The following is a 9,163-nucleotide window of genomic DNA, read 5'->3' as shown; positions in this document are numbered from 1 at the left end:
AATTATGTCCCCACTGGATGCAACAAATGCCTCGTTTATAATGGGTTTTAATGTTTTTGTCTCATTGCTCCGGGACACAGCATCACAGTATGGTAAGGGGTGTAACATTTCGGTCACACGCTTGAGGTATTCGGCCAATCACAACGTACTGGATAGCTGGCCAATCACTGCACACCTCGCTTTTCAGAACGATGAGCTTTGTAAAATTCGACGCGTTTCAGAAAGGCGGGGCATAGAGGAGAAACAATAATGTACAGTATGTGGAAAATAATGTATTTTTTTAACCTTAAACCGCATAAACACATTTCATTACACCAAATACACAAAATAATGTTCTTTTTAGCAACATCATATGACCCCTTTAAATATTTAAACAGTTGACGGAATCTTAGTAGTGGTGACATTGAAGTTATGCAAATGTGGTATAATTCGTTTATAGCCTAACATTTTACTTCGGGCAATTGTATTTAGGCTTCAAAATTCATAACAGTTATGTTCATTTGTGAAGATTATCATGTTGAACAAAACATGCTTTGCAATAAAAAAACTTTGATTGCTAAATCCACACTCGTTTTATCCTCTTCCTCTCTCCCAGATTGAGAACCTTCAGGAGCAGCTGAGGGATAAAAATAAACAGCTCGGGAATCTAAAGGACAGAGTGAAGTCTCTCCAGACGGACTCCAGCAACACTGATACTGCCCTCGCCACGCTAGAGGAAGCCCTGTCTGAGAAGGTACCAGAAACGGTCCCAAACATCACAAGAGGAAATGAAAATGTAGAGCAGAAGCAAATCAAATCAGAGCTGCCTCATATATGCTGATTTAGGTGTTTGGAGAATATAAAATAAAGTTCAAAGTTCAAGAAATTGCCTTCGACAACAGACTGTGCATGACACATTCACAGTATTTTAAACTTAGGAAATAAATTGTGTCTGCTGATAGCATTGTTTATTTGTGCATACTGTGTTGTTTTAGCACCTGATTCTCTAAAGTAATTATGCAAATCAGGTAACAAAGAAAACATGGCCAAAAAACATAATTAAATACAGCACATTTCTCAGCATTCAGGCCAGATGCTCAGAGACTACCATGATCTGGAATACTTTAGTCGGATTGTACAGCATTTTTTTCTGGCAGGTTTTAGTGAATTTACCCGCTAATCTGTGATGAATGAAGACATTTACAGACATTTATTGATAAACCTCGAGTGTTAGGGATGTGGAGATTGTTTTAGCATGCTCAATTAGCCATGAGTTCAGGTGAAATGTGTTTTTGTCACAGGAGCGAATTATCGAGCGCCTCAAAGAGCAAAGGGAGAGGGAAGACCGAGAGAGACTGGAGGAGGTGGACTCATATAAAAGAGAGAATAAAGACCTAAAAGAGAAGGTGAACTCTTTGCAAGTGGAGCTAACAGATAAAGAGGTACGTCAGTGATTGCGTGTGTCGGTTTCAGTTGTGTTTCTGTGAGTTTTTGGTGGGACTGTCAGCTTTGGTCTCGTCTTGCTCTTCCTCCAGTCGAGCCTCATAGATTTAAAAGAGCACGCCTCCTCACTGGCCTCGTCAGGTCTCAAGAAAGACTCCAAACTCAAGTCCCTTGAGATCGCAATCGAGCAAAAGAAAGAGGAATGCAGTAAACTGGAGACACAGCTGCAGAAGGTATGATTTTCCTTCTGACATCTTGATCATTCGATTTTGGCAAGTTTAGGATTATCAGCATCATTTGTTAACTGTGGCGCTTGGCCGATTGACAAGAAGTGTGTGTCCGTTTCAGAATCTGCCGACAGTTTTGTCAATAGAAAATCCACATTTTTGTTTTCATATATTTTTAGTTATTAAATACTGTGTGTATTAGGTCTAAAATTAGACTTGATTTGGTCATTATTTAATTTGAGCAATTATGTGTATTTAGACTTTTAGATAATTGTTTTCAGAAATTTCATATTTGTGCTGTTTCTCTTCTATTTTATATATTTTTTAATTATTTATTTATTTTTGTTCATTATAATATACACTACCTTTCAAAAAATGTAGGGTAAGTAAGATTGTATTAGGTCTAAAATTAGACTTGATTTGGTCATTATTTAATTTTAGCAATTATGTGTATTTAGACTTTTAGATAATTGTTTTCAGAAATTTCATATTTGTGCTGTTTCTCTTCTATTTTATATATTTTTTAATTATTTATTTATTTTTGTTCATTATAATATACACTACCTTTCAAAAAATGTAGGGTAAGTAAGATTTTTTTTTTTTTATGAAATAATACTTTTATTCAGCAAGAAGCCACTAAATTGATCAAAAGTGATGATAAAGATTTTATGTTGTGCTTAAATGCTGTTGTTTTGAACTTTCTATTCAATAAAGAATTATTTTAAAAATGCATCACAATTTCCCCTAAAATATATTAAACAGAACAATTGATTTTAACATCGATGATAATAAGAAATGTTTAAGTACCAAATCTGCCTATCAGAATGATTTCTGAAGAATCATGTGATACTGAATACTGAAAATTCAGCTTTGCATTGCAGAAATAAATTACATTTTAAAATAGAAATTAAAATAAAATTATTTCACAATATTACATTACACAATATCACAATATTAAAAAATGGACAGACCCCAGACTTTTGAACGGTAGTGTACAGTATGTAATTTTAAGCATAACAATCTTTTTGTAAATATTTTTTAAAAGACCAAAACTTTTTGTACAAAGGAGTTCCTATAATCAGTGTCACAAATTTGCTGATTTGATTGGTGACAGTGCAAAATCTTTTTTCTATTTCTGTTCATTTTGAATGAATCCCAGGTTTTCTCTGCGGTCTCACTGTATATAGTCTGGCTGTATATAAGCCATCGGCCACCTTGCTCTAAGAATATCTGCGTTTTTAAAACTGATATCAATCAACCTGTAATTGGTACCACTGAAATTACTTTCAATGATTTAGCTAGTTGTGTCATTGAATGTGTTTTCGGCATCAGCTTAATGGTCACTCATTTTAGAGGGCATCATGGGAACTTTATGAAAGTAGTGATGAGTTCCTGTCTTTGTCTAATTTCTCTTATTTGACAGTAGCTGTGTCTCAAAGCCTAGTGAACCGCCTACCTAAATGGCATTTTTGGGTATCAGAGGTGCATAGTTCAGTTAAAATGTTTGAATTCTATGTTGATCAGAAATGCTGTTTTGGTAGGCGATTCACTCAATCGGCTTCTTTTTGTTCTTATGTTGCTCTCTAGTTATTTATATTCTCCTGTGTAGAACATTATCATTATCCTGAAAGAAGAGCTAATGATAAAGCTTGTGCTGTTTTACTGAGTCCCTTCATCCTCCTCCTCCTCCTCATTTCCCATGATTCCCTCCTTTGCAATGTAGCAAGCAGAGCAGCTGTTCAGTCAAATGAACAATCCCGTAAGTGTCTCTCTGGATCTGTACTAGCACTTATTGAAAACATGAGGACACTATACTCTTTGTTTCTTTCTACTTTAACTTATAAGAATTCAACCCTGCTGCTTTAGAAGAAGGGGATCTAATTTATGGTCTGATGAACTTTACAGTTCAGGAACAACACAATATGTATTTTAGGTACAGCTTTGAATTATTATGGAAAATGTCAAGTAAAAATAGATTGAAGTCTAGCTATTTTTGGAGGTTTTTGTTGTTGTTGTATAAGCAGAGGTCTGCAGGATGCAGCAGTTGTAGGTTATTTAGAGGAAATCTAAATTATATATAGTGAATTGTGCAATACAAAAATTAAATGTAAGTGTAAATTATTTTATTTTATTTTTCTAAAATATTCTTCCTTAGTTTGGGTGCAATACAGATCTTTTCAGAATCTTGCATGTGCATCCTGTTTAATACGTTTATTGTTTTTATCATATAACCAACCAACAGGATTAAAACAGAATTAATTGGGATTCAAGGGCATTCTGTGAAATGTAGAAAAACTGTATTGTTTCCTCATGCTTCCAATGTTTACTAATCTGTTTTTGAAATTAATACCCAGGTACTTGAACACGCATATGTCTGATGGCAAACGCATTGCAAAGAATCTTACCACCGAACCATGGAGCTAAAATCCACATTTGCATGTTGCGTTGCATGTTCCTCTGTCGTGTGTGTTTCCTCTCATGTCATGTGAATCTGGTGTCAGCTTTGATCTGTTGCAACCTTTGGTTGTATGACCACATTATCTTGGATTATTTATGTTGTCGCTTTCTTCAATTTTGCATTGTGTGTGATCCATTGTGCATTCATTTTCAACATGCCAGTGTAAACTGTGTTTCAGAATGCCCGCTGTGTTTTAATAATTAAGCAAGGCTGCATTTCAACATTGCAAAGAAAATGATGCATAACTGCAACTTCCTCTGTTTATATAGTATAACGTGATCTCTTGTATTCTGTTTCAACTGCAGCAAGACAAATAAGTGCATTTAATCTTATATTTAAAGTTTGGCTAATTATCTGCTTTGTGGAGCCCTCTAGTCTGCGTACTGGTGTATGCACTGGAGTGGCATTCCGAACTGGGAATGCTTCTTCAGGAATTTTTGATTGACTGAGACTGTGTGTTTTAACTGGTTTCTGTGGTGATGCCTTCCCATGATCATCATACAGAAGGCTCATGATATGGAGGTGCAGCAAAGCTCACGTGGGAACCCTGAGTATGTGGACCGGGTCAAGCTTCTAGAAAAAGAGGTGTCCTTCTACAAAGAGGAGTCCAGCAAAGCCCAGACCGAGGTCGAGAGGTTATTGGAGATTCTGAGAGAGGTGGACACAGAGAAAAATGACAAGGATAAGAAGATCGCAGAACTGGAAAGGTGAGAAAAAGCCACATGTTTACTTTTTAAATGCTTTTGAAAGTGTGAAGTCCCATATGCACTACCACATCTGGACACACTTGACTGAATTCATTTTTGCATTCTTGTGCAGATTGTGTTCTTATGATCTTTAAAACCCTTTCATCCAAATCTTTATACTTAAATACTTGAAATTAGTTTTGTAGATTAGTATTAATAGTACTGTATGTATTACAAAATATTTTCTTTCCTTTTATAAAGCATACATATGTGCATATCCTATTTAAAACTTATAAAATAAGTTTTACATATTTTTCAATGAGTTTGGCCAGATAGTGTAACATGCAAGCATTTCTTTACAAAACTAAAATTTTATTTTAAAAAAGTTTTTTTTTTTTTTAAAGGTTGATTTTGGCGATATATATAGTATGATAGTGTTTTCACCACAGGATAAAATAATCATTATAAAAGGTAATTGCAACCTTTCTTGCAATTTTTCTTGTAATTCTGTGTTTATATCTCACAATTCTGATATTTTCCTCACAATTCTGAGAGAAAAAAGTAATACTTGTGAGTGTATATCTAGAAGTTTTCTTAGAATTGCAAGAATAAAAGTCAGATTGTGAGATAAAAAGTCACAACCTTTTTGTCATTAACTTTATAAGTTTTTGATCCCAAGGAAGAAATGGCTTCCATAAGATAATGAAGGAAAAGTTGCCAACACGTGTCTTCAATAACTTCAATAACACGTCTTCATTTATTTATTTTAATTTAATTTAATTTATTGGCTAGTCAGTGAAGGATAATGAAGCTGCCAACAAGTGTCTTTAATTATGTTGTGCAGAGCTGGAATATAGACAAAAAAGATATTTAAGGTATAAAATATACAATATTTGTTTAAAAAAAATTTACACTGTATAACTCACATGCTTGCATTTGTGTTTTTAATATGTATTTCTAAGATGTTAACAGTAGTATTAGTAAACAATGAATAAACATGTCCAAACATTAGTAATGTAGTGTAAATATTGGAATTCAAATGAATTTTATAAAGATTTGAGAATATTTTTGTTGCCTGCACGAGTTTCATAAAGCAGCATCAGGACAGAGGCCTTGTTTTGCCGTTATCTTGAGCTTTGACAGCATCGGTTGACAGTTTCTACTGTACTTAATATCAAATTCTGCTGGGGTATAACATCAAAATGCTGATGTCAAGAGACGTTTTGTTACTGATGCAGTAGAAACCATGCTGTACTCTCAGAGCTGCCGTCAATAATGCATCTCCTAGAGGTGAAATATGATGATGATTGCAAATATTTATGCTGTTTCCTGGAATCATGCATTCATGAGGTCATCAGTATTCTGTGTTTCTGACATGTTCTGAATATTGATATCGAGCTCGTGTTTAGTGGTTGTGTATTGCCTCTCTCTTCATGCGCTGTGATGATTGCTACTCCCGACAGATTTGTGTTTGTTTTGGCATGTTCATGTACAACTGCCTCCATATCTCTTTTCTCTTCTTCTAAATTCTTGTTTAGTTGTTGAGTAATTAATATCCATGCTAGTGCTGTAGGTTCAGGTTGTACATCATCCAAAATGGACATTCACACTAACAGCAAAATGACCATAAATCATTGATTGCAATTTGCATATAATATATATAAATATATATAGTGCTGTCAAAATTAGCGCATTAATACAGGCAATGATTTTCCCCAGTTTAACAGCATTAAAAATACTCAAAGCACTTAACGCAGGGGCGGAGCTAGGGTTGGCTACCCCACTCACAACTGCTGCTTCTGTCTCTTTTTTCTTGACAAGAATTGCATTTATTTAGATGCAGAATATCTTTATGACCATATCAAACAGGAGACTTTTTAGATTAGCATGAGTCAAACGAGCGCGGAAACGGTATAGGTGATGAGGAGCTCAGTGAACTGTGATCAGATGAGATGTTGTCAGGCCATATGTCAGCAGAAACAAATCTGCTCGTAGCGTGTGCTATTCAATCGCCCACACAAATATGGCGGCGCGCGCTGTAGCTTGTATCATTTCATATTAAAGCACAAATGAATGTCAGTTCCGCATCACGTTCAGCAGTGGCAGCTCTTAAAGTAATAGCAGCCAAATATCCTAATAACCCAGCTGCTGTAATGTCTGTTAATCAAAGAAAAAAGAGGAAATCAGTAACTTTTGAAGCTTTAAGGATTCATCTTTTTTCATTTATAATTTAGTGTTGATAACTTTATTAAATTTCTGTATACTTTTCTTCTTGCTAAAGGGCATAGGTGAATATGACATGTATCATAATGGGTTTATGTGAAGATTGTTTTAAGTTCACTTTAATTAGAAGTTGTTATTTTTTTAAAGGGGTCATATGATGCTGCTAAAAAGAACATTATTTTGTGTATTTGGTGTAATGAAATGTGTTTATGCGGTTTAAAGTTCAAAAAACACATTATTTTCCACATACTGTACATTATTGTTTCTCCTCTATGAGGCCAGGCTAGAGTGAGCTGAGGCGGGCTGGACTCCGCTTTGTCCACGACAGAACGACCAGACACAGGAACAGTTTTTTCCCTCAGGCCATCCATCTCATGAACACTTGACAATAACTGTGGAACACACACTATTTATTCACTCATACCCTTATTTATCTAACACTCATACTCAGTCTACATTTCAATTTGCACATAATATACCTGTACATACAACTGTCTATTGTTATATACCTGTACATACAATTGTCGATTTGTATATTTTTATTCCTTAGTTACTTGTTCTATTTTTCTATTTTTTATTATCTGTGTTTTTGTTCTGTCACTGTCATTCTGTTACACTGTGGAGCTTCTGTCATGAAAACAAATTCCTCGTATGTGTAAACATACCTGGCAATAAAAACTCATTCTGATTCTGATTCTGATTCTATGGTTAAATATTAGCGAAAAAAAGAACAATTTCCCAGACACATCAGTAGTATTGGTATCAGTGATACTCGCCTTCAGTCATAAAAAAGATGCCATTAAAAAATATACTATCTTTGTTATTTCTACATTAATTTGAAGATTGAATGTGTAATTATTGCAATATAAAAGTGTATTTTAAAAACGTTAATGTTAGGTGGGATTAATTGGGATTAATCACGATTAATTTCAGAAAAAATGTTAATTAGTTAACTTTTCTTAATCGATTGACAGCACTAATATATATATATACTACACGTTGTCTAGCCATACTAGAATTTCTCAGCATTCCAAGTGAGTTTGATGCATTTATGGCCCTGTTTACACTTGGTAATAAGATGCTTTTTGGTCAATCTGATTACAAGTGGACAATGGAGACACATACCTGTTTACACCTAGCATTTTAATCTGTCTCTTCTGTCCACTTTCGACCATTTCTGACCAGATTACCCCTGTGGTGCTGATTACGTCAAGAGGAGGGTAAATGGGCGGATCCCTCTGTCGGCGTCAAAACATGAGCGGGAGGGCTAAAGTTATCGTGCACTAATATTACGTCTGCTTGTACTTACTGCTGTTGTTTCTTTTTCGTGTTATCAGAATAATACTTCTGAGTAGGCTGTTCGAACGCGTTCGACCACATCAGCGTCTACACCACGAAAGCAATCCAGTCGAATGCGTTTTCGACTACCTCTGGAAGTGGTCGAAAGTGGACAAGCTCAAAACGTTTCACACCCCGTTTACACCTGTATTTAGCGTTGTCCACTTGTGATACGATCGACCAAAACGCATCTTAATACCAAGTGTAAACAGGGCCTATGATGTAATATAAAATGCTGCAGTTTGCAGTTTATATACACACTTTTTGTTCCCATTCAGCAGTAATTGCTGTCAGTGTGAACAGCCCTTATAATAGTTTTGAGCATTGGATAGTAAGTTCAGTACCTCATAGGTTCCAGCTCTGGCTCAAAGTCTTGTTGCTTATTCTCGGTTGACAGACTCATGCTTTAGTGTTAATGTGGTTCGATTAACCATGTGTGTTTCTGTTTTGTTTTTTACCGTCTCGCCAACTCTTTCTATTCTGTCTGTTGATCTTTCTCTTTTTCCGACCTCCTTCTCTTCCTCCTGTTCTTCCATGTTCCTTCATCTTCTGTCATAAAACACTAATTTCTTGTTCAAAAATTCTTGTCCATCTTCATGTTCTTCCTATTCTGCATTTCTCTCATTGGCATCTATCTATCTATCTATCTATCTATCTATCTATCTATCTATCTATCTATCTATCTATCTATCTATCTATCTATCTATCTGTCTGTCTCCATCCATAACTTCATAATTCATACCCCCTTCACTGTGGCCCAGCCCCCCTCCCCCCCCTGCCCGTCCCCCCCCCCCCCCCCGTGGGCGAGG

At 35.5% G+C, this 9,163-nt stretch overlaps 1 protein-coding gene across 2 annotated transcripts in view; it reads left to right on the top strand.

The window, feature by feature from the left end:
- Window positions 1-9,163, top strand: part of LOC107579618 (ERC protein 2) — a 62,793-nt gene that overhangs the window by 40,577 nt on the left and 13,053 nt on the right. Inside the window, exons 9-13 of one of the 2 annotated variants that reach the window (XM_016265457.1) lie at window positions 596-733; window positions 1,281-1,421; window positions 1,515-1,655; window positions 3,373-3,408; window positions 4,612-4,814. In XM_016265457.1, coding sequence (XP_016120943.1) covers window positions 596-733; window positions 1,281-1,421; window positions 1,515-1,655; window positions 3,373-3,408; window positions 4,612-4,814 — 659 coding nt within the window. The remainder of the gene's footprint in view (window positions 1-595; window positions 734-1,280; window positions 1,422-1,514; window positions 1,656-3,372; window positions 3,409-4,611; window positions 4,815-9,163) is intronic. The other variant, XM_016265518.1, reaches the window with a different exon arrangement.

Source organism: Sinocyclocheilus grahami, unplaced genomic scaffold (genome assembly GCF_001515645.1).
Source record: "Sinocyclocheilus grahami isolate Dianchi unplaced genomic scaffold, SAMN03320097.WGS_v1.1 scaffold3.1, whole genome shotgun sequence".
Classification (NCBI taxonomy): domain Eukaryota; kingdom Metazoa; phylum Chordata; class Actinopteri; order Cypriniformes; family Cyprinidae; genus Sinocyclocheilus; species Sinocyclocheilus grahami.
Note: the sequence above shows the minus strand (reverse complement) of the source record. Positions and strands in the feature narration are given on the sequence as shown.